At 38.0% G+C, this 27,033-nt stretch overlaps 1 protein-coding gene across 2 annotated transcripts in view; it reads right to left on the bottom strand.

Moving 5' to 3' along the window:
- Rb1 (RB transcriptional corepressor 1) overlaps positions 1–27,033 on the bottom strand; it is a 134,002-nt gene that overhangs the window by 9,233 nt on the left and 97,736 nt on the right. For both annotated transcript variants that reach the window (XM_052190961.1, XM_052190960.1), the window contains exons 18-23: positions 12,139–12,254; positions 8,439–8,584; positions 7,005–7,150; positions 2,885–2,989; positions 1,533–1,646; positions 1,261–1,424 (exon numbers count right to left, since the gene is read on the bottom strand). In XM_052190961.1, coding sequence (XP_052046921.1) covers positions 1,261–1,424; positions 1,533–1,646; positions 2,885–2,989; positions 7,005–7,150; positions 8,439–8,584; positions 12,139–12,254 — 791 coding nt within the window. The remainder of the gene's footprint in view (positions 1–1,260; positions 1,425–1,532; positions 1,647–2,884; positions 2,990–7,004; positions 7,151–8,438; positions 8,585–12,138; positions 12,255–27,033) is intronic.

Genomic DNA, 27,033 nt, shown 5'->3' with positions numbered 1-27,033 from the left:
AAGATCAGCAAACAGCCATCATTATAATCATAGTATGGATTACTTACTTTTCACTATCAGAAACTTCCTAAATATACATGGCCATATCATGTGGCAGCATGGGACTCTGTAAATTTACTTAAGAAGACAGGGTGTGACATCTTAGCATGTTACACAGTGAGCTGAGGACACCTGTACACAGATAACCAGATACAAAGCACAGCATAAACAGAGAGGGATCTGGACACACACAGGAGCCTTCCACCATGTTTCCAGTTATGTTTTACTTCATAGTTTTCTACAAAGTTTGAAAATGTAATCACAAGTGTGCATGACTCCTGTAATTCAATGTACTACACTGGTACTTTTCTAAAAAGCTAATAAAGTGCTTCTTCTCATTTACTTTCTTGCCCATCAGGTATAAACTACATGTACTGAAAACTTCTGATGAGATGGCATTAATTATACTAGTTAATTGGACTTCTACTATATAAACATTCAGCCAGTTTCAAGTAGCCCATGATAACACATAATTAGTTCAGTGAAGGACTTCAAAGCCAGACTCCAAAACGTATTTACTTATTATTATTTCTATGAGTGTGTATGATCTGTGTGAGTGTGAGCAAGCGTCTCAAAGTCAGAGAACAACTTTTGGAAGCTGGTTCTCTATTTCTATCCAGGACTCAAACTCACGTCCTTAGTTTTATGGGTGCCAGCCCTAATGACTCCATTTTCATAACAAGCAGAACACTATGATCCTTGAGATTTACAGTAAATTTTGAATGAAGATTCTGGGTGTGACTGCACACACCTTTAATCCCAGCAATCAGGAGGTAGAGGTAGGTGGGTCTCTGAATATGTACCCTACCTAGACTATTTAGCAAGTTCTAGGCCAGCCAAGGGCTATATAGTGAGACCCTGTCTAAAACAAACAAACAAACAAACAAACAAACATATTAACCTAAAACACCCTTCTCTGATGGCTTACAGAGCTACTAGTATTTTGAGGCACATGTGAATATTTTTTTCTCAAGCTATACACAGAAGAAACCTCAGCAGCTGGGCAAGCCCAAGTGACACACAAGCCTGTCCAGGCACACACCTTTTTGATGCCCCCCCCAATTATTTTCACACATTCACTTCATGCACATAAAGAATCGGACGTCCAGCAGCCTATCCCATCGTGAACTTTAAGAAAGCTTTCCATTTTCATGCTTAAATCACAATCGCCAAGTGCAGAATTAACTGTTTTCTGCTGTCCCGTAAAAAGGAAACACCAACCTTGATCTTGGAGTCATTTTTGTGGGTGTTGGCAGACCTTCTGAAATTTTGTAAGGACTCTTTAGGGGTGATATATAGATGTTACCTCCAGGAATCCGCAAGGGTGAAGTAGAAAACTTGTAAGGGCTTCGAGGAATGTGAGGTATTGGTGACAAGGTAGGAGGCTAGACCCAAAACAAAAGGAAAAAAAAAAAGATTATTGATGTAATGTTTTGGTGGAATCCATTACTTTGTGATTAGATTTCTCCAATTAAAGAATATTTTCAACATACCCTGGTGGAGGCATACTGCAAAATATTTGTTTTTAGTCTCTGCATGAAAACTGAGTTATAGAATACTATAATGGAATCAAACTCCTCTTCTCTGATCAAAACACGTTTAAAGGTCTGAGGAAAGAAAATGTTAAATACATTTAAGAATTTCTCTTTAAGTTTTCTTTTAAAATATAATTGTACATAGATTTATTAAAAAACACATTTTATACAGAAAACAATAATCTAACAAAGGCTCCCTTAGACTGCAATTATAGAGACCCTATTTAAAGTAAAATGTCACCAAGATGATCCAGAGAAGAGGCCTGGCAGCCACAGACAGAATGCTGGCCTGAATGCTGAAAGGGAGTTAGGCTGTGCTAACCAAAGCCCAGTACCATCCCCACTACTATATAGACAATATTCACTGGCCTGTAGCAGCCTTCAACACCTCATCTAAAAGGTTTAGAAGCTGGACAGTGGTGGTGCACGCCTTTAGTCCCAGCACTTGGGAGGCAGAGGCAGGCAGATTTCTGAGTTCAAGGCCAGCCTGGTCTACAGAGTGAGTTCCAGGACAGCCAGCACTACACAGAGAAACCCTGTCTTGAAAAACCAAAATAAAGGGTTTAGAACATCTACACCACTCTCTTGCAAGAAACAGACATTTCCTGAGTAGATTTTACAAACACTTTTCTGTTTATAAGCAGGTACTAGCTATGCAACTTCACACACGTGATATCTTCTTCTCACTCAATCTGAATCGAAATTATAGGCCCGGAACACCAGGTCCAAACTGTGTAAATACTATCTAGGTAAAACTAAAGAAATCTTATGGAATCCCTCTGTTAAGCAATCTATATAACTAGTTTAGAAAATAACTCCAAATATATGAGCAAACCCAAAATGGTTCGTGTCACTTTTGAAAAATACAATGACAGACTGAAACAATAACCCAGGATTCACTGCTGTGTTCCAGGATAGTGTAAAATGTGTGTCAGACTAAGTGTGTCTAAGTGTACCATGATAGCATCTCTATGGTAGAGGAAACAAGAGACACAAAACGGGCTTGTACTCAGAAATTTTATTATGTCTTTATAAGGAATTACTTACAGTATCTTTTCCTGTGGAAAAATAAAAACTAATATTTTATGCCAAAATTTATTTCAAATATCCTAGTTATTATTATTATATACAAATATAGCATTATTTATGAACGTCAACTATTGACTTGGATTTCATAGTTTGCCATAGTTTTATAATTACACTTCAGTTACAAATAATTAGCCAACATTATAAAAGTAAGTAAGAATATATGCTATGCTCTCTAACACTGAAGTAAATGATGGGTACTGACTTATTTTCCATATGCCTACCTCCTGGGCAGCATGGGGAAGATCCTTGTATGCAGTTACGATGACTTTGAATTTGAGGTCGATGTTCTTCACCTTGCAGATGCCGTACATTGAGCACATCATAATCTAATAAGACAGTGTGACAGAACAGGAAGGATTTATTATCTCACCTCGCTTTTTAAAGTATTATTAAAAGAAGGAAGTTTAATTTCTTCTGATTTTCCCCTTATTTTGAGCTGTTCTAAAGTCCATGTAAAGTATTTAATCAAAACATTTGTGTATATATAGAACAAAATGCAAGCAGCTAACTCAATTACTCATGACTGACTGCCAAGTTTGTAAAGTACCCTGACTTTGGCCCCAGTTCTTTAGTTTGTATCAAAAGTGTTGAAACCAGAATAAGCTAATTGTATGATTAATACCTTTTTAAGGTTGTGTGAAAAGTTTCAAGCTATCAACTGAAGTGACATGTAATAATCTGGGGAGTAAAGAAGTGCTGCTGACAGAGACCTTACATTGCCAACGATGTTGTCATCTGTGATCTGAATGTAGAGTGGATCCATTTTGTTACTCATTTTTATTAGAATGGATCCTTATGATAAATGGATTTCCTATATGGTATCTTTCAATAAAACATTATTTAAAATGCAAAACTAAGATTTGAAATTGATTCTCTGGGGCCTTAAATATCAATTTTTAAAACCTATATGAACTTTTTTGGCCTGATTAAAGTGTTTGTCATTTCTATAACATTTTTGCTCCCATCTGCTATGACCAAAGATTTCTACTGTCCAGTGTCTGATGACTTAGCATCACACTGAGAGTTCTACTGATGATGCAGTATACCAACTGATATTTTTCTTCTACTTTAAAATCTTCAAGTATCACTCATAAAACTCTGAATTGCAATAAAATATATTTCTAGGAATCTGGATTTCTCTTTTATAGAAAGTGGTAGAAACATAAAATAATAAATATCTATTTAAAAATATAGTGCACTGCAACTTATACATCCAAATATATGCTAAGTTATAATATTTTTTATGTTGGGAACATTACCAATCTCACTGGAATAAGAGGATTATATGAGAATATTATGAGAAATTATGTACCACTAAAATAACTAAGATGAAACGTAAAAGTTCCTAAAGCTAGGCAGAATGCCAATACTGACTAAAAAATGAAAAAGTTAATTTTGAATTATTAAACAATAAGTAGTCACAAACAAAAGCCCATACCCATGGGACCTCATTGGTGAATTCAGCAACATTTCAAGAAGAAAAAACAGACTCTATATCAACACCAAGTCTTCAAAAATTCTTCTAAAATTAGAAGTTCCCAACTAACTTTATGAAGCCATTACTTTGCTGACACCAAAATCAACAAAACAATGAAATAAAAATAATTTCCTTTGTTAAAGAGAATAGAATACATAGGAATATAGTTAATAAAATAAATGTAAGACTTGTCTTCTGAAAACTATAAAACATTATTGAAAGAAATTAAAACCTAGACGTGTGGAAGGGTACCACATATGTAAGGTTGAAGACTTCATGCTAAATGCGCCATCCCTCAAACTGACATATTATTCAATGCAATTTCTTTCAAAATCTTCAGAGAAAATGACAAGTCAGTCCTAAAATTCATATTGCAATTTAAGTTTCAGAACAGTTAAAATGATCTTGCAAAAAGAACAAAGTACACTCGTGTCCCTTTATTCCAAAAATTAGAATGCTATAGTAACTAAGACAGTGTATTCTCACCAAAATAGCTACACGGACAAACAGGATAAAAATGAGTCTCAGGAATAAACATGTGTACACTTAAAAAAATCAATAGACTTCAACAGCTGTCAACAGAGAAGCAGGGGAAAAGGACGCATTCCCAGGGATGGTGTGGGACGGGTGAGCTCAGGGAAGCGTTGGCCCTGGACTAACACCAAGGAGAAAGAGTAGGAGGAAAGATGGGGGTGGGGAGAGGTGCTGGAATAACTAATTACTACAACACCAAACTGAAGAAGTCCTCCCCTGCCCTCTTGCAAAACTAAGTCAAAGTGGATTGAAACAAACGGAAAACTGAGAGCACCAAGCTCTTGGGACAACCAAGGTCTTGATGCCATCCAACTCAACAATGTTTTTGTTTATACATCAAAACACCAGTAACCAAAACAAACAGAAAAACCAAAGATGACCTGAAGTTTCTCAGAGGATAAAACATTTTCAGAACATGTATTTCATAGAAAAAGATATATACAGAACATATTTTTAAAAAATTCATTGCAGCCTGGTATGGTGGCTGGTGCCTTTAATTCCAGAAATGAGGAGGCAGACCTAGGCCACTGTCTATGAGTTTGAGGCCTGCTTATGCACCACCATGCTCAGGGAGGAAGAATCTTGCTGTTTTTTCAGAAAGGATTTTAATACACACTTCTCTAAAGAAGATGTTCAGTATTGTTAGCTATCAGCTACATATGCCTGTGACCCCAGCTCTGGGGGAACCAATGGCTCTGGCCTCCATAGGCACTGCAAACATGCATGGACTCACACAGAAACACCCACCTTACCCCCACATACTTAAAAAAAAAAAACTTTAAAACATTAAAGTGGTAAAGACGATTTAGAAAATATCACAGCCATTTCTAAAAAAGGTTTTAAGATTTATCATGTACCCAAGCAATCTTACTTACATATACATAGTAAAAATAAAAACATGTTTCACAAGCCTTATATATGAATATTCATAATATTATTAATAATAGATCAAAGAAACAATCAAGTTTCAATCAACTGATGAATTATAAACATAATGTGGTATGTGACAGAAACTACAACACAGATGAACCTTGAACTGTACTCTATAAAAGAAGCCAAACTCAAGGCTGGAAATGGAACTCAGTGGTAGAACATTTGCCTAGCATTTGCAAGGCCATGGAACTCAAAACCCTACCCAGTCCACCTGTTGAGCGCGCGCGCACACACACACACACACACACACACACAGTCATTCTCTCTCTCTCACATACATACACACACCCCTACACACACACACACACACACACACACATACACACAGAGTCATTCTCTCTCTCTCACATACACACACACACACACACAGTCATTTTCTCTCACTCTCTCTCTCTCACATATATACACACACCCCTACACACATATACACCCTAAACATGAAACTACATATGATTCTAGTTACATAAAATGTCCAGATTTGGCAAATCTATAGAAAAAGAAAGTAGATTTGTGTTGTTGAGGGCTCTTAGAGACAACAGAGTTTCTCTAAGGTGTGATAAAATGGTTTAAAATAAAATAGATTGTGTTAGTAGCTTTATAACTCTACAAATATACTAAACAGCTAAATTCTGTTGGTAATTATTCAGCATTTAAAACGCATGCTTTGAATGTATATGAATTACATTAGTAACCTGTTACACACTTCCAAATGTTAGTTTTTTATCCCCTTTAAGAAGAGAATGGACTCTGGGAGGGATTATTCTGTTTACAAGCCCCACTTTCTTTCCCCTCCCTTCCTGTTTTGGACTATATGATTCTTTTTAAATCTTTATTACTAGGATTAGAGCACCAGTACTTTGTTTATGATGGCAAATGCTTCACCACTAAGCTACATTACCAGCTTTATCATTATTTTATTTTGAGACAGGGTCTCACGAAGTGTCTAGGGTCTTGAACTTATCATGTAGTGCTAGCAAGTCCTCCAATTTTTGAGTCTTTAGTCTCAGCCTCTCAAAAATAGTTGTGATTATAGGCATATACTGTCACTCATGGTTAGATAGTTGGCTGGTCCCTGGCTCATGCCATTTCCACAGTAAAATGAAATCTAGCTTATCATAATACAGAAAAGTTCAATGCTTAATGGGGTATTTGGTAATTTTTAAAAGTAAATAATGTTTATGTCACTAAATAGCTATTAAAATATATACCTCTAATTTGTAAGAGCTATATAAAACATTATAAATGGTACCCAACAAGTAACTATATATAAATTATATAATATATGATAATACATATTACTAAGCTAATGTATCTGTTTATTTGAATCTGATACTTATATCAGCACACAGTTAACAATAAGCAGGAAGAAATGATGGTGAAGTGACTGATCCTCTTACCTGGTCCAAATGTCGGTCTCTCATGAGCTCATACTCATTTTGCAATGTATGCTGAAACAGAGTCCAGATGATGTGCTCTAGCTCTGGGTGGTCAGACAAAAGGCGCGCACATAATGTATTTAGTCGGAGATATGCAAGACGGTACACTGCAGATGGGAGGGGAATGGAGCCTGTTTACTCTTCATTCTCAATTATGAGTAGATTTTTCTTAGAAGCATTACATTCCTTTATAATATTCTAAGTAGCATTTAAACAATAGCCTAACCTTAAATAGATTTCCTTAAATAAGGATATTTACTTTAAATAAATAATTCCTAGTTTTAGCTGTGTTACATACACAAGGCTCAATTATACTTGCTGAATTAACTATTACATTATGAAACCAAAGCAGAAGGGAAAGGTCATATGATCTTGTGAAATCAGGCAAACAAAATAGGATTTGCTTTGGTTCTGTTGGTAATTATTCAGCATAGATGTTGGAAATTTCCATTAACAATATTAGAGACATTTTTTTTAAATAATGGAATTGCAAGTGATTATTCTTTTTCCCAAATCCTAAAAGAAAAATTCATACCATACATTTATCTATAAATACCAATGGAACATAAACTTGAAAATTGTAAACTGTACTGGTGCAAAATGACTATGACAGAAAGTTTAGTTTAAGAGTGCCACTACAAGTACAACTTCTGAGAGAAATAAACTGTATTTTATATATTACTCATGGTTCAAGATGTTCCTTTAAAGACTTGCATAAACAGAACTCTCCAAAAGTAACAGTTTTATCCCTAAAGGCCATACTTGAGAAGGGATTGTTAAAGCATTTATGGCCCTACTGTAGATTTCTGAATGAAACAATCTATGTGGTATTCCCAATTTCCTCACTTATACAACCACAGAATGCTGTGAAACTTGATTAGTAAGCTTCTTAAATGTCCTGAACATCCAAGAAATTATGTCTGTACTGGGCAATATAACATTGTATTATCTAAACTCAACACATACTTGAAAAGCAAAGTAATATTGGTGAATTTCCAAACTCTAATTTGAAGACAAAACAATGGAAGCAAGAACACTAAGGTTGAATTTTCTAGTGCTTACTATATAGCATATATAGTAGTAGTACTATATAGCTAGCCCCTGATGTATGTATGTATGTATGTATGTATGTATGTATATATATATATATACACAAACATACATATATGTATGTTATATATAGCTAGCATTTTATATGCACTAATTGTCCCCCCAATCCCTGTAAGTTAATATTATTGTAGAGTATATAATTATCTTTGTTTTTTCATTTATAAGCAAAGAAACCAAGGCATAGAGATATCAAGTGATATGATCAGTGTCATATATCCTAAGTACTGGAGCCACAACTTAACCTACTCCATGAGTCTATGCTCTTGAAAGGAATCTTCTACTGACCTTTTTTGTAAAACAGGGAAAGGGAGGTAGATTTTAATGGCTTCTGCATATGGAAGGCTGAGGCTGCTTGTGTCTCTGTATTTGCAGCAGAATTTACACGTGTTGTGGAAGTTCTTTTCTTTGGCGATCTTAGAGGAGAAAGATACCTAGATATATACAAAGGATAAGAATTTATTTCACACTGACACACACACCCATACACATAAATTGTGTTCAATTATACACATGTATTCAGACACATTTTACCTATTTGATCTAATATTCTATACCGAATTCCATAAGTTGGCTATTTAAAAACAAGCTGGGAAAGCTAGCTTAACAGAAAAAATATGCTACCTTTCCAAACTCCAATGTCCCTGATTTTCCTCTACTTACATAACTGACAACTGTAAAACTACTTAACTTGTACAATAACAGGCCTCCCTTGAGTTCTAGATGCAAATATCCAATTATGTAATGGATAGTACTACTTGATCCTCACACCTTCTATGGCTAAAGCAGAACTCTGGATTCCTTCCTTCGCTTAGTCTTTCTCATCAAACAAATGTCACATCACATCTAGTGTGTTAAAGTAAAAAGCCTAGGAATGAAATCTTTAAATTTCTCAATTTGTCCAGTTCCTCAAATGTGCTACAAATCAAGTCAATATAAAACCTGTTATACAGAATACCCAGGACACAACCCACAGGACTCAAGGCTAACAAGCCCAAGAACCCAAGTGAGGATGCCTCAATCCCACTTGGGAGGGGAAGAAAATAGTCATGGGGGAAGGAGAGAGAGGGACCCTGGTAGAAGAAGGGACAGGGAGGGGAAGGGTGGAATATGATCAGGTAGTGGGGGGGGGGGAGGGGGGGAACAGGGCTGAAGCACTGAGGGCCATCAGAAAGAATGGAAACAGGTAACCTTGGGAGGTAGGAGGTAGGAGGACCCTCTAGAATGTACCAGAGACCTGGGAAGTGAGAGACTCTCAGGACTCAAAGGGAGGGACCTTGGATAAAACTGCCAACAGTGGGAGAGGGGACTTGTAGAGTCCTCTTTCCAGTAGAAAGACAGGGCATCAAGTGGAGGGATGGGGTTGCCATCCCACAGTCAAAGGCTCTGACTCAGAATTGTTCCTGTCTGAAGGAACTGCAGGGACAAAAATGGAGAAGAGCAGCTGGGCAGGGGTGGTGGTGCATGCCTGTAATCCCAGCACTCTGGGAGGCAGAGGCAGGCAGATATTTTGAGCTCGAGGTCAGCCTGGTCTACAGAGTGAGTTCCAGGACAGCCAGGGCTACACAGAGAAACCCTGTCTCGAAAAAAACAAATCCAAAAAACAAACAACAACAACAACAAAAAAAAAAAAACTAGAGAAGAGCATGAGAGAAAGGAGGTACAGTGACAGGCCCAAATTGAAATCCAGCTCAAGGGGAGGCCTGGGCCCTGACACTGTTACTGATTCTATAGTGTGCTTGTAGATAGGAGCCTAGCTGGCTGCCCTCTGAGAGGACCAACAAGCAGCTGAAAGAGTCAGATGCAGATATTTGTACCCAACCAATGGATAGAAGCCAGGGATCCCTGTGGTTGAATTAGGGAAAGGCTGGAAGAAGCAGAGGAGGAGGGTGGTCCCATGGGAAGACCAGCAGACTCAACTGACCTGGATCCCTGAGATCTCTCGGACACTGGCACACCAATCAGGCAATATACACCAGCTGATATGAGGCCCCCGACACATATACAGCAGAGGACTGCCTGGCCTGGGATCAGCCAGAGAAGATGTGCCTAACTCTCAAGAGACTGAAGGCCCCAGGGAGTGGGGAGGCCTGGTGGGGTGGGGATGGAGAAACATCCTCTTGGAGATGGGGGTTGGGGGGTAAAGGAGGTATGGGATGGGGAGTGGTTGCGGGGGCAAACCGGGAGGGGGGATTAAGTCTGGATTTTAACAAAAGATTAAAGAGCAAAAATATATAAATTTAAAAATTATTTCTCAATCTGTCCAGTTCCTTATATGTGCTATAAATCAAGTCAATATAAAACCTGTTATTTCTATCTCAAATAACCAGACCCTTCATTTCTACCTTTAATGTTTATTATTATTTTAAAGAATTATTATTTTATGTATATAAGTATATGGTAGCTGTCTTCAGACACAGCAGAAGAAGCATCAGATCCCATTACAGATGGTTCTGAGTCACCATGTGGTTGCTGGGAATTGAACTCAGGACCTCTGGAAGAGCAGTCAGTGCTCTTAACCACTGAGCCATCTCTCCAGCCCCTGTATGCCTTACGTAAAATATTCACTCTTTGAATTTTTCTTTCCATTTTCTTGACTTGACATCTCCTAGCACTCAAGCCCTCTCATATTTCAAATAGTAACTAGATAGTCTCTTAATACAAAGTATACAAAGGTGCATTTGTGTTTAAATGGTTTCCTACTACCTTTATAAAATCTAGGAATTTAGAGAATCTAGCCCCAATGTGCTGCTTCAACCTTACATTTACTACTCTTGCTATGATCTACCCTGGGTTTCTTTCTAGTCTATAATATTGGTATTTTCCCAAAAGAGGAAACATTTTGTCTGGCCAGCATTAAGTTGCTTTTCAGGTCTCCAGTCAAAATATCACGTCATCAGAAAAAGGGATGTCTCTCTAAACGTTCTATTCCCTCCTGAGTCTCACCTTCCTGTCATTCCATTTGTTTCACTGCCAAATGAGTATCTAAAGTCATACTAGTTTATTTGTTTACTGCTTTCTTCTTCCACAATGAAAAGCCCTATAAGGGAGAAGAACCAGGCTATCTAATCTTATTAGTAACTGGCACTGTTAACCTAGCACTTAGCAAATAACCATTTCCTGAATTACAGGAAAATATAAAGATGACTTATATGAAAATATTACCTAACAAACTCATACATGAATATACAGTCTTTGTGAGATAGAAATACATTTGGGTGTGATATCATGATATCACAGGAAAATGGTTTATCACAATGCTATATTTCTACACAGAATCAGGCAGAAACATGAAGCACATTTCTATGGAAGGATGAATCTAGAGGGCTAAAAGAGCATGGAACTGTGGTCCGACTACTTGAGTTCATGTATGTGCATCTTAACCAAGTTCCCTTGTTTCCCTCATTGCTATTTTACAGATAACTGGTTCTGATACAGTATCTTCTCCCTTTGGGGCTGGGATGAACATTTAGTGAAAAATATGAATCTGAAGTACTTATGTAAATGCCCCAAATACAGGGAACCCTCACTAAATGTTAACTGTCTTCCCTCAGCATCACCACTATACACTAGCAATGTGTAATAGTCCACACTACTCCACACTTACGCTGTGCCTCACCCCAAATGGCCTGATATCCTCTGGAAATGTTTCCTGCTTTCTGGCTCTTTCTGATACATGTAAGTTCTGGCTCTTGGGATATGCCTTCTTGCTTTTCCAGTTGTCATGTTGAAATCCTATCTAAAGTGGCATCGCCTCGGTCGTGTCATGAACAACTCCCCTTTACACCAACACCATGTGAGGCAGCAAACTCTGTACTTCTTTACTTGACCCTATTTAGGTCATGTGTCTTATATTCCCAACTCTTAAAGAAAAAACAATATCTTAAAGCAGAAGTCCAGTCCTACAATTTCTATATAGTGCCTTGAGTTTCCCTTACAGCCAAAGAATCTTTGCAGTTTGAGTGAAAACACACGCATTTTTACTCACATATCTGCTGCAGTGTGGTTGCTCTGCAGAGGGAGGCTGAGAGGACAAGCAGGTTCAAGGTGATCAGGTCCTTCTCCATCCTTGGACTGTTTAATGAGATCAAATAAAGGTGAATCCTGGATAAAAGAAAATGGCATAACTACATCAGCAAGTATGGCTTTTCTGAGTACATATAAAAACTATGCTTTGTTGTTGCAGGATATTTGATCACGGTGTGAACCTGTGATTGTTATTTATTGAAAAAACTTGTTTCTTCTTGTGTGGCACGGCCCATTGCACACACCTTTAGTCCCACTGGCCAGAATATAGACTGCCCTTGTAAGCATCTTTAATCCCAAACAATGAAGGTAAAGTTAGTTTGTGGAAGGAAGCAGCATGTTTGAAAGTGATGTCTAATTGAGTGGCAGACAAAGTAACAAATCAGAAAAAAGATCAACAGAATAGGATAAGCCCAACTCTCCAGAGAAGAGAGAGGAAAAAGAAGCTACTGGAGGGAGCCGTGCAGAGAAAGAGAGGAAGCAGAGGAAGTAGTCAGGGGTAAAGACAGAACAAGCTGGAGGAGGAGGAGCAGAAGCAGAAGATTAGAACACATGGCCAAAGTTAGTATGAGGCCATACAGAGCAACTCAGTCAGAGACACCAAACTGAAAGAGTCAGCTTGGAGCAAGGTTTGAGCCAGAACAGCCCATCTGAACCAGCCATCTAGAGTTTAGAAAGAACAAGAATGGGTGAGTTTATTCAGCAGTAACTCTCAGAGGCTGAAAACATTCTAGGCCTAGATTAGAATGTATGGAGGCTAGAAGCTTCCGGGACTAGGCCCAGGTTAGCAGACAGAAACAGTAAGCTGCAGAGGCAACAATTACTCAGAAGAAAAAAAGTACTTTTACACTATGTGATATGGTTAAGTACTATTAACTTTAGGCAGAATGAGTTCCTTTACTCCATTTTGAAATTCTTGCTTGCCAAGTTTGATATTGTGTGCATACATACACAAAAACAGAAAAATATATGACCTTAAATATTCTTCCAACATGCATTTGGCTTTTGATATTTTTAAATATTCACTTGCATGCATTGGTGATAAAACCAAAGTTGAAACACATGATTCATTTATGCTTCAAATATAACTTATACACATGGTGGACTATAATTTTATCAACATTTTAGTTGGGTTTTTTTGTTTTTGCTTTTTGTTTTGTCTATGATGCATCCACATACTGTAGCATCATGCTTGGATGTAGAAAGTTTTGCATTTAGGCTGGAAAATAGCCCAGAGGTAGAATACCTTCCTCACCTGCATAGAGCTTTATACTCAACCCGCAAGAACAATAAAAGCTTTGGATTTTGAATCATTTCAAATTTCAGAGCTTAGGCTAGTGATGTGAAATAATTAGAAAAGAAGGTAAAATTTAGGTGAAAGATACACAAAATATTCAAAGAAAGTAGAGAGAAGAAAAGAAGTTTATGGGCAGAATTTACTAGAACTGAAAACTAGTGTTTAAAATAAGTTAGACCTCTAGTAAAGCAGATTAAAAAAAGAAAAAGAGGAGCTAATTAGTGTTAGGAACTGAAAGTAAAACATAATATAAAAGATAGGAAAAGTAAGGGGACCTAAAAAATTTATATTAATAAATTAGAAACTTTACATGAAAAAACCCTACAAATATTATCAAAGCTCAGTGAAAAATAATATAATTTGGGTAATCCTGTCATTACTAAAAATTTAAATCAGAGCCAGGCAATGGTGGCACACACTTTTAAACCCAGTCAGAGGCAGGCAGATCTCTGAATTCAAGGCTACCCTAGTCTACAGAGCTGGCACTGTTAACCTACACAAAGAAAAGGATTTCTGAATTCAAGGCCATCCTAATCTATAGAGTGAGTTCCAGGACAGCCAGGGCTACACAGAGAAACCCTGTCTTGAAAAACAAAAAACAAAAGAAAGAAAGGAAGGAAGGAAGGAGATAAAATAAAAACAAAAAATTGAACCATAATTTAAAATTACCCCATAAAGAAAATCCCTTTTTTATTTTACCAGAAAATTTTTATCAAAACTTCAAAGGAAAGATACCTTGCTTTTAGCTGAACTCTTTTTAAGTTGAGAAAATGGAAACATTTTCATATCTCCTTTTATGATTTAGTATATCCCAAGAAATTACAATGATCCCTTGTGTTGTTCAGGGGAGACTTGAAACTGACAGAAACCAGAAGCCTGAAGTTGGAGAAATGGCTCAGCGGTTGTTAAGTAAGTGCTGCTTTTACAGAGCAGAGGATCCCAGTCAGTTCCCAACAATCATATAAAGCAGCTCACGATCACCTATATAACTTCAGCTCCAGAGAACCCACACCCTTTTCTTGTCTCTGTGGGCATTTGCACATGCACATATATACATGCATTCAGACACATAGACACACATGTATATGTAAATAAAAATAAAATAAATCTTAAGAAATACAAATTGCAATGAAAAAGACAACAAACTCTGAACACATACACAATAATAAAGCCACAATTAATTATATTAAATTCACTCTTTAAAAAATATGCAATGCCAGTCAAAGATGATCAACATAAGAAGTCATAAACTACTGAGTAATGAAAATGAACAGGGGATATCAGATTTTCAAACCTGAACATGGAAGACGTAAGTTAAGTGCTAACTTACTCACTATATGATAAAATGGTAGATGGAAGCCTAACTGCAAGGAAAAGCAACAAACCAAATGAACTTTTGTTTTTTGCTTTTTTAATTATTTGATTTTATGTATATGGATGCTTTATCTGCATGTATATGCACCATGTGTATGCAGGACCTGCGGAAGACAGAAAGGGTATCATATGTCCTTGAACTGGAGTTACAGGCGGTTAAGTGCCACGTGGGAGCTGGGAATCAAACCCAGATCCTATAGATGAACAGACAGTGCTATTAACCACAGAAACATCTTTCCTGTTCCCCTATGAAGCCTTTCTCCTCCAGAAAGTCTGGAAGCCAAGCTACAGATACCTTGGGCAGTGAGGCAAAAGGAAAATTAGCAACAGGAAGATTGGCAGAAGTCCACCTAAGGCTAAGCTAAGCTAAACAAGACATTTGCCTCCTCTTCTCCTACCTATAGTGATAAAAAATAGAGATTGGGTGAGCATAAAACATAACTGGCTGTCCTGAAGTCTCCAGACAGTGTCTAAAAAAAAGCTACTATACTAAAGAAGGGAACATAGAGGAAATGCAAATGATCACGAATATTACATATCCCAGACTGCTTCCTGTATCCACAGCCTAGGGTGTTTCAAACTATGACCATACCCTCCAGGTATGAAAACATAAGCATCAAGCTAAGCTAAGAGAAAAAAACTATAGATATTAGCAAACCCAAGGCTTTATAAGGGAATTCAGTTCATGCAAGTCACCACACAAACCCCTCCTGTGTAAACACAGCCTCCAGCTAACTTTTAGTGATTTACACATGAATGGCAATCAAGTATTTCAGGCAAGTTTCTACTATGAAAGCACCAAAGTAAAAGAAAAAAGTATCTTGAAAGAAGCATTTCAGAAAACAAATATAAAAAGAAAGAAAACCTGTTGGAGTGATGTTTTTGTACACTGTGAAGATGTGTCTCTGTCCTTCCTTGCCTGCCTGATTGGTTAAAATAAAAAGCCTATGACCACTATAGCAAAGGCAGAATACTAAGGTGGAACTTCTTGGCAGAGGGAGGGACTCAGGGAGAGTCAGGTGCCACCAGGAAACGGGAAGCATGAGGCCAGGAAAAAACAAGAGGTAACTACCCACCCATGTGGCAGAACGTAGATTACTATAAATGGGATAATTGAGTTATAAGCTAGTGGGAAACAAACCTACTTTAAGGTCCAAAGCTTTTATAAATAAATATAAGTCTCCATGTCATTATTCAGAGTAAGAACAGAAAGGACATGATTACAAAAAAAACAGTAAATTAAGCTACAAAATTATCCTTTTGAATAACAAGTTACTCAGGCTTAAGTAATACATTCTCAAGTGGTATGTTTTCTTACCCATCTTAATTTCACTCATCTCATTTCAAAAAACATAAGGAACTAGGTTTTCTTATTTTGTTTAAAAGTTTTATAAAATTTATGTGTATACAAATTTTTTACTACTACATGTATCCAATATACCACATGTACATAATGCCTGTGAAAGCCGGAAGACATTATTTGATCCTCAGAAACTAGCGTTACTGATGGTTGCTACACTACGGGTGCTGAGAAACAAAGCCAGGTTTTCTGCAAGCGCAGCAAATACACTTAACGGCTAAGCTGTTTGTTTTGAGGCAGCGTCTCACTATACAACCTGGTCTGGCTGAAACTTGCTATATAGATCAGTTTGGCCTCCAACTCAGGTATCTTTCTGTCTCTGCCTCTTGAATGCTGGGATTAATGGTGTGTACCACCACACCTAGCAAGGTTCACTTTTCTTAAAGTTCTACTTTGTAGAGATATTTGGGTAAGATTATTTAAATCACAGTATTGTGAATTCAGATGATACAATAAGAATTTAGACACTTAGTGTTTGACACAGTGTTATATAAGTATTTGATGATACTATGGTTATAGACTTTATAAATGCCATTTAATAACATATCTTTCAAATGTAAATGTAAGTTATCTATCCATTCATCAAGTACAAATGTCTATTTTGTCCTTCACTCAGCATCTTCACTTTATGTCTATACACAATGTAAACTAATCATTCTCAATCATCAAACAACAGAAGCAAACGCCCCTTTCTCCTGCCCTTCTTTGCTCTTCCTTTGTCTTAGATATTCTTTCCCCAGAGCATTCCAAGGTTCAACCCACATTATTATTCACATTTGCCCAAACAGCACCTCCAGAGTGAAGCTTTCTGCAAACATCTTGTTAAGAGGGTTTAACTCCCACTCCATCTTACCCGTAACTGTCCAGTCTCACAGCACTGGCTGTTACTTGTCACTCTGTTTCCTTGCTTATTAATTATCTCTACTAAAATTCAAGGTTCAGAAAAGCATGGGTCTGCCAGTACACAACAGTAATTTCTAATGTTTAAAACTGCTTTACAAGTAGCAGTGGCTAAACAAACATTTTTTTAATAAGTTAATGGAGTGAGAAGATTAAAGTCCTCCAAATTCCTTGATATTAATTTTACTTTAAAGTAAAAATTGGTTAAAAATGGAAGTTTCTTAGTTATATACTCTTCTAAATCCCTTAAACATATGTTAAAACCAGGTGTGGTGGTGCACTCCTTTAATCCAAACAGAGGGAGATGGATCTCTGTGAGTTCTAGGCTAGCCAGGAGTTTACCATGAGTTCCAGATTAGTCACACTCATATAGTGAAATACTGTCTCAAAAATTAAAACCAAAAACAAAACAGAAAAACAAAACCTGAATCTTTTTTCTTACAATCCTCTCCCCACAATACTAACCAAATAATAATATACATCATATCCACAAAATATGAGCACGTCAACTGTTTCAGAGTGACTGTCCAAGTGCTTTCTTTAGAGTAAAGCACCAAGAAATACAACGAAGTATTCGGTGTAACCTAAAGTAAAAAGAAATTCTTTTCAACAGCAAACCATCGGGCTCTGAACTAAGAGCAAGCACAGGGGAAGCCTGCAGGACAGCGGCCAGTGAGCAGACACGCTTCCTATAAGCTTTGTGGAGAGTCTAGTGGAAAGAGACAGACAGTTCATGCAAGAGCTAACCTTGTGATTACAAATTCAGAAACTGCTATGAAATAATGGCAAATATGTGCAAAATGAGTAAAGTCTCATAGTGGAGGGGAATTACTACTGCAGGGGGAACTGACACAGTGTGAGAAGCAGACATTAAAAAGGGAACAAGGCATGAACAGTCTTGAAAGGAAGTTAGAATGTGATGAAAGTCAAGGATACTTGGCCAAATTTTGTCGAAAGGGAAGAGAAAGTTGTAAGTGAATGAGGAAGCATAAGAAGGGCAGTTCAAAAGTCTGGATAAATATGCTTGCACTGCTGAAATGAGGAGACATACACTGTCTATCAATAACGCTATGTCTAAGATTTACAAGTAGGTTAAGACAAACAGCCAGTGATTAAATGAGCACAAGTAGTGAAATTTCCTCAAATAATCCCTGCCTCTTAACTGTGATTTCTAAGCCAGAAAATGAAAATCACCAGAGTTTTGCCTTGGGACTCTACTAACACACACACACACACACAGTAAGAAATAAATGTAAGCAATATAAAGAAATTACAAATGTAACCCAGCTCAGAGTGTATGAAATGTGATAAAGGTAAATGTCCTGACTAAGTGAATGCCTCAATTTTGATTGGCTAAAAAGATACCAAGGAGAACAAGTCTGGAGAGTACATGTGTGGATGATAAGGCCTACTGTCAGATAAAGTAGTGCTGAAGGCCTGAGCTAAAAGAGACCCAGCTAAGGTTGGCCCATTTCCAAGAGCCCCAACAGACTCTTCATGTTGAGACTGACTCATTCCTGGAGCCAGCCTACCGATTCCAGACACCCCAACTCTGGACGAGGCTCCAGTGGGGATCCAAAGCACCATCAGTGGGATCTAAAGCACCGTGAGGAAACACTAGGGGCCTCGCCTGCGCTTCCTTCCATCGGAACTAGGCTATTGCACTTACCAGACCAGAGGTGAGAGTGTGTGTGTGAATGAATGTGAACCCTTTCACTTTATATTTGTTTATTGTTGCTTATAAATAAATACTAGTATAACCTGATCCTCTGAGTCACAGGCACTCTTTCCTACTCTCAGCTCCATCCCTAAACCTAATTTGAGGCACACACACACACACACACACACACACACAGTCCTACAGTGGTAAATGCTATATCAAGTTCAACCTACTTTTAAAGGCCAAGTTTTTAACAATAGTTTCCTTCTAGTACAGTATTGTTACTACACAAAAATACAGCAAGCCGGGTATGGTAGCACACATCTGTAATCTAAGCACTCAGGAGAGGGCTAAGAAGTTCCAGGTCAGCCCAGGTTATATGGTGAAGTAAGACCCAATCTCATCAATCATTCATCTGAAAATGCCAAGATAAATAACATATTAATGGTAGTCCCTACCACATAAGGTTATTAAAAGCTTTGGTACCATTACATTTTAATCTGGTTTATGTCCCAAATATTCATGTTCAAAGCTTAGTCTCCAGCCTGTGGCACTATTGTCTGATGATAAAACGTTTGGGAGGTGTGGCCTAGTGGGAGGAAGTGAGGTCACTAAAGGTGTGATCTTGAAAGGGCTATTACAATCCTGGCCCCTTCTTCCCTCTGCTTCCTGGTCAGCATAATATAGAAGCTTCCTGTGTTAGGTATTCATGGCTTTGATATTCTGTCCAGCAATAAGACTCAAAATAATGGAGATGCAACCTTTGAAACCATGAGTCATAGTAAACTTTACTCCTTTTAAGTTGATTTTTCTCTGGTACTTTGTCAGAGATAGAAACTAATGTAGGTACATTATGTGCTGAATGCTGCATACAATAAACCATCAGTAATTCTGCCCCAATGCTATAGTAAGGCACCAACTGCTTTACTTACATTCTTTTATTCCCATACAAAACCTAAGAGAAGATACTATTTCTTTTACTGCTCTTTCGTCTACAAAAGACAAAAATTAGCTAAGAGTAAACTTCTAGGCATAGTGACAGAGCTTTTATTACCTCAGGGTAGAGGGAATGCTGAAAGAGGGAGTAATTCAACGGTAAGACTGGAAGCCAGAGCAGGAGGAATGGCCAGGCCAGGCTCACTTGTAACAAAATTCTAGCTAAAAGTTCTCATGAAAACTACATCGATACACTGAGAACCAAGATTCTAACTTATGGAACTTTGGCGATGAAGAAAGCTATGACAAATGAGCCGATATGTATAAAGTGCTTAAAATGGCACCGGGTATTGCCATTGCACATGAACCTGTTGGCAGATCCCCTCCAAACCCAGTGACATCACACACAGGTGACAGGGCTTGCACATCTGTTGCCATAGCAATCGCACACATTCCCAGAGTCCACTTCCCACCTCTACCTGCGAGCAGTTATGCCACAGCCTAAATAAAAGGCAAACCCTTCCTGACCTTTGCCCCTTTTTCTTTTCTCTCTTTCCCATTTGTCCCCATCACCCTCTCTTTGGCCCTGCCCCTACAATATACCTCTGCCACAAGGAACCGCATTGGCCTGGTGTGGTCTGTCCAGACACAAGCTGCAATTCCAACAAATACAGCACATAGCCCTTAAGAAAAAAATGATCAGTTCCACAAAACTAAAACACAGATTATATAATACAGTAGCAAGAAACAAGAAACTTACTTAAGGATATCTAAGGAGGTGATGAACAAGGCCTACATAAGACTTTGAAAGGATCTTCAAAATAAAATTCCAGAATCTGATATATGATGAATATTCAGTAATACTTTTAGAACATAAGCAAGTAACATAGATACATTGTAGAATAAGTTAAATACAGAAAGGCACAAATTAGAAAGCTGATGACAGAATTTGATGTCTAGCTGACAAAGTGTACAACCTTCACAGCTCGCTTCCAGGGTCAGCAAATAACTTCTAGCAGTGATTCTTTACACACTTGTGTATTGTACAGCTCACCCACCCTAAACTGTGCGAGGATTAGTCTGTGTAAGGATGGCATATGGTAAAAGTGACAGCATGTGACATCTAAGGTTAGCTTATTAGAAACTGACAGTTTCCATCTTCACAGCTCTTGCTTCTGGAGTAGGGGAACAGGTTGCCATGGAGAGGCCCACATGGCTAAGCAGTAAAGCCTCTGGCCATCAGCCAATGGGAGTAAACCTCAAAGCCAATGCTCCAATTCCAATAAAGACATAAGCTAGCTGACTGACGCTGGCTGGCAACTTCAAGATCTCTCACGAGAAAATAGGAGCCAAACAACACAGCTTTGGTGCTTCCTGACCTCCAGAAATTCATATAATAATAAATGTTCGCTGTTTTAATTGCCAATAGATAACTAATACCTCAGCCAATAACTAATACAGCTAGAATTTGATTTTTAAAATACTATGAAGAAAAATGTAGAACACTGGTATTTTTCTCTGCAGCACTGCTGCTGCCCAGCACTCGGGAGCAGCTTTCTCCAGATCAGGCAAGCTGCATCATGACATTACTTATCTGCTTAAGCTGTCAGCATAATTGTTCTCTACACATTTGTTACTTTGGTACCTAATCCCGTGAAGGAAACCAGATTTTCACTGTCAGTAAAGTTAGTGTAAATCTCATCAAATAAATACTGTCAGAAAAATGGAGGCTCTGAGTGCATACTAAATGGCCTTCCATAATTAGCATGTATTTCAAAAGCAGATTAAAGGATGTCAAGACTATTCAGACACAATGCTCCTAAGAGACCTGACTGCCTAAGTAAAAGTGAAGCCTCCAGTGCAGTAGGAAAACTGACAATGAGGCAGCTATGGCAGGAATTGCTATTGTTTGCTGGATGTTTTAAGGAATATTACTGGATCTACATTACAGGAAATGTTTTTGTACTATCCTAAGCCAAGTTCTAAGACTGTTTTGCCTCACAAACAGAAACTAGGACAGAAAATAGAAAACTTCTGGAATTTGCCTTTCTGCTAGTTCTTTTTCATTGATTTCTCCTGTCATTTAATACTAGACACTCTGTCAATATATATATTACTAAGGCTGGTGTCGTGGCTTTAACTATATCCATATATTTCCAAATATACATTTAGGACTAAAATACTCTTTTAGATTCCAGGCCCACATTTCAAATTGGATACTAAAGATTGTGTTCCCATGAACACAAATGTCTCATCTCTAACACGTCCAAACATGAACAAGAGCACTCATTCCCTTTACCATTAACCAGCTGGGTCTGATGGAACTGTTAGGGTAGCTATGTTATCAATCACCTAATATCCAATCTCTCTACAATATGAGAATCCTCCTTAGCGATCCTTGGTTTCATTCAGGCGTCTAAACTCTTGATTCATTCCTTTAGCATATTTGTGCCTCTGGCTTCCTATAGATGGCATAAAGTAGGCTTTGCTCTTTACCTACTATGACAAGATTGCTTTAGACTTATTTTATGTATACTAGTATTTTGCTTGCATGTATGTATCAGCACCATGTATGGTTGTCAGGTGTCCATAGAGGGCATATGATCCCCTCAAACTGGAGTTAGGATTGTTATAAGGCACTATGTGGGTGCCAGGAACTGATCCACCATGTGGGTCCTCTGGAAGAGCTGTACGTGCTCTTAACCATTTAGTCATCTTTCCAATTCCTGTTCTTTTAAGATTTTAAATGGGTTGCTCTTAGACTATCTACATACAGCATAGTTACTGATAGTATCTTCTTTTATCCCATCTATTCTTTGGTTCCTTTGTGCAAAGGTACACACAAAAGAAACTTAATATAGACATAAAATTTTAACATAACTGAATTCACCTAGGGGTGGAATTAAAGATAGAGCATATAATTATTATTAATATACCCACACACACACTCACTCGTGCACACACATGCATGCATGCATACACGTGAATACTTTTAAAAATTTAAAAATTGTGTCATTACCAGATCCCATGTTACTCACTAGTAATTTTGAATCATTTCATTTAAGTACACTCTATGCTTTATGATATACTTATTTAAGGTTCATTTAGTGGCAAAAATTCTTGTCAGATTCATCTCCAGTGGTACCATGAGGTATTCCCTGAAAAGTCCTTTATTTTTTTTAAGAAAAAATATTATTATTTACTTATGTATATATATGCATGCCTGTGCCTGAGGTCAGAGGCATCCCCTAGAGATAAATATAAGCAGTTTGAGTTGTCTAATATGAATGCTTGGAATTGAACTTGGGTCTTCTATAAGAACAATACATGGTAACTACTAAGCTATCTCTCTAGGGTCTGAGAAGCCTATTACAAAGCAAGGGAATAGAATCCAACACTCTCCTTTAAACTGTACATTTTCCATAGCTTTTACTGCTTCTAATCCCAGACTGTTTAATATTTTACTGAGTTCATAGTGAATCTGAATGATTTTTAACTCTTTTGAGACAACAAAGCATACTTTCTTACTTTCCAAAAGTATCTAAATGTGCACTCATAAAAAGAAAAGCACATGACTATATAACCATGAAATTATGTAAGTATAGTTTTTAAGCAGGTCTACAGGTGAAAATATTTCACAGGCAACATTCTGGAAATATATATCCATAATAGGTACTGATCCCTAATTAACATGCATTTTCATGTCATATATTAACTCATTCACTCCTCATATAGTTTAGAAAAAAACAGTAGTTAAAAATCACTTTGAGAAATTCATGGTAAGACACAGTTTAAAAGATGCATTAGAGGCAGGAGAATCTCTGTGAGCTTGAGGCAAGCCAGGTCTATGTAAGAAGTTCTAAGACAGCCAGGGCTATGTAGAAAGACTGTTTCAAAAGGAAGGGAGAGAGGGAGGGAGGGAGAGCGGGAGGGAGAGAAGGAGGGACAGGGGAGTGTTTTTTTCTAAGATCATAAACAAAAAACAGTATTCCCCTCCAAGCCTTATCCCCTTATATGAACTGAGGCACATGAGTCTGTATTCAAACATATACATAATATATATACATATACAAAGGAATTTTTTTAAAAAATTCATTCTCAGGGAAAAGCAAATATTCGATTGAAGATATCATGCTAAGCAATTAAGTGGATCAGAGAAAGGTAAAGTCACAGGTTCAGGCAGCTCAATGTGATCAGGGAATGGTAAAATCAGAACATAGAAAGGCCAGAGGTTGTTTCTAAAAGGCAAACAGAATCAGAAGATCGATTTAAAATTAGCCCCTCACGTTATCACAGAGAAAGGACATGGAGGATACTAAAATAAAATCCTGAGTATTGGCTAGAACAGTGGTTCAGAGCACTGAGTGTTCCTCCAGAGGACCTGGGTTCAGTTCTCAGCACCCACATGTCAACTCACAACTGTCTGTAACTCCAAGATCTGACACCCTCACGCAGGCATACATGCCAGCAAAACACCAATGAACATAAAATAAAAATAAATTATACAAAATAAATTTAAAAAAAAAAGATCCTGAGTGTTCGCTTAAGCACAGTTGGGACCAAATACAGTTAATAAATGCTGTAGAAGGTGCTGCTGTCGAGAACTGCTCAGGACACAGCGGAACATCTTTTTTTTTTTTTTTTTCTTTTTTAAGATGTATTTATTATATGTAAGTACACTGTAACTGTCTTCTGACACACCAGAAGGGGGCATCAGATCTCATTACAGATGGTTGTGAGCCACCATGTAGTTGCTGGGATTTGAACTCAGGATCTTCGGAAGAGCAGTCAGTGCTCTTAACCACTGAGCCATCTCTCCAGCCCCAACAACAGAGCATCTTAAGGCAACAGAGTATAGCCAAATAAATCACCAGAGCAAAAGAGAAAAACTTAATGACTAAACAGGGAGAAGTCACGAGAGATCTGACTTGTAATCAAGCTATTAACATGGGTGATTTGTAGGGTCATGGTAAGGGAGAGAGGGTCTCTAACATAGCCCTGAGAGTCCTGGAATTCACTTTTTAAGTATTAATAGTTTGATGAACAATGTAAGGATTTTTACTCATTTATGAGATGTCATTCAAAACAGAACTCTGAAGTAGATATGCTGAATTTATCAAGTGGAAAAGCTATTTAAAATTTTCTGCTGGGTGGTGGTAGTGCAGGTCTTTAATTCCAGCACAGAGGCAAATCTCTGAGTTTGAGGCCAGCCTGGTCTAGTGTAAATTCAAGGACAGCCAGAGCTACACAGAGAAACCTTGTCTCAGAAAAAAACAAAAACAAACAGAAATTTCCAGCCAGGGGTGTGTGGTGCCACTTCTAATCCCAGCACTAAGGAGGCAGGGGTAGGTGAACCTGAGTTCAAGGGCAGCCTGTTCCACTACAGAAAAACCCATTCTCCAAACAAAACAAAACAAACGTGTGCTAGAAATGTCCAATTTCTGTGAAAATCTTTAGAAGAGAAACTGGATGAATTCATAAGAGAAAATTGAAAAAATATAAATTGGAATAGCCTTTCACAGGGATAGGTCAGCTAAAGGTAATTCCTGAGATGCATAAGCCACAGTTTTATTTCCCACCTGTTCCAACTCTCCCTTGTCCATAAAGCCGTTTCTAATCTCTCTTCATGGAGCAGTAAGAGTGTTTTCTACACTCTTTTTACATGTCTACAAAATGTTTACTTGCTGACCCCAGCCCCAATACAGACTGTTATTTGTTTTATTCCAGGCTATCCCCAGCAGCTGGAAAAGCAGTTGGCAGAGTCAAAACTGATGTCGAGTAAACAAAATCAGGGAACAGATGAAGAGAACAAAGGAGGAACTGTGTTTTCTGTTTTGTTTTGTTATTTTGTGATGCTAGGGATGGGGGCCTTGGACACTGAACAACTAACTCCCGCAGGAAAGACTTTTTAAGTACACGTCCTGTTTTCCTATGTATGTGATCAGGACAACAACCCAGCAACCTTTATTGGTCAGGTCAAAGGGCCCACTTCTGTTTAACTGAAACAACAAAAGGCCAGGCTCTGACAGCATCTCTCCTTCCGCTCCTCTGTTTTTAGCCTGTCTGAGGCAGTGCTGGCAACATCTGCTATTGATAGGAAACTCTCATGTTTCCTAAGAATTGGAATCTGTTGATTAAAGTAATTGTGGTGTCAGGCTAATAAAAGTGCTTCATGGGCCTTTTGCTGTGACATGGGATGACCAATGGCTGAGAGCCTCACCAACACTTTTAAACCTTGGAGCACTCTGATCTGTAAAGAGATAGTCTCTTTCCCTGGGTCTAAGTGGATTAAGAGCCCAAATGCCTAAAGTTAAATTATGTTTCTGGTTTTACTTATATCTGCAATAGAGCTCATATGATTAGATCTTAAAAACATGTCATCTATTTTAAAATGCAATATTCACTCACTTTCATTTTTTGGAGATAAGAACTTTTAACGATAAAAATTCTATATTTGGGTACTAAAAACTTCTTTTAAGTTAAGGATGAAGTGACATATTTATTTAGACCCTCTCTGGTTTTGTTTTATATTATAATTTGTTATAATTATTGTTAGTATTCTGTCTAAGCTCTACCCCACACTTACCTGGCAACAGCCAGGTATGCCCCGCCCTATAGACCTGGCCCACTATAAAAGGGGCTACTTGCCCCTCCTCTCTCTCTCATCGCACTCCCACCTCTCTGGCCCTCTTGGGCTCTCCTCCCCTCCCCCCTCTCTCCATAGTCATGGCTGGCCTCCACTCCTCCATTCCTCTTCTCTCTCTCTCCTCTCTCTCTCTCTCTCTGCCTCTCTAACTCCCATCCTCTGCCCTGAATAAACTCTATTCTATACCATGTCTGTGTGCATGTGGTCCCTTAGGGGGAAGAGGTGCCTGGGCACGGGCCTGCTTAGGCACCCCCTTCCCGCACACCGCCTTGCCACATTCTCTAAACCCCCCATTCTCTCTTTTTAAGCCCCCTTCAATTATAATCTTAAAAAAATGACTTAAAAGAAAAATTTTCTTTTTGAAACAATATGATCACCTTTTTTTTTTTTCTATTGCATTCTGAGACTATAACAAAACTATCTGGTTAAAACTATTTTTTTTATTTTTATTTTTATTTTTTTTGGTTTTTTGGATTTGGATTTTTCAAGGCAGGGTTTCTCTGCATAGCCCTGGCTGTCCTGGAGCTTATTCTGTAGACCAGGCTGGCCTCGAACTCAGAAATCTGCCTGCCTCTGCCTCCCAGAGTGCTGGGATTACAGGCGTGTACCACCACTGCCCGGCTAAAACTGTATCTTTCCTTGCAAACTTAACACTTTATTAGAACACTTAGCTTTTTAGTGCCC

The sequence above is a fragment of the Apodemus sylvaticus genome, chromosome 8, assembly GCF_947179515.1.
Source record: "Apodemus sylvaticus chromosome 8, mApoSyl1.1, whole genome shotgun sequence".
Lineage (NCBI taxonomy): Eukaryota > Metazoa > Chordata > Mammalia > Rodentia > Muridae > Apodemus > Apodemus sylvaticus.
The sequence above is the reverse complement of the archived record's forward strand: the minus strand, read 5'-3'. Positions and strand labels throughout refer to the sequence as shown.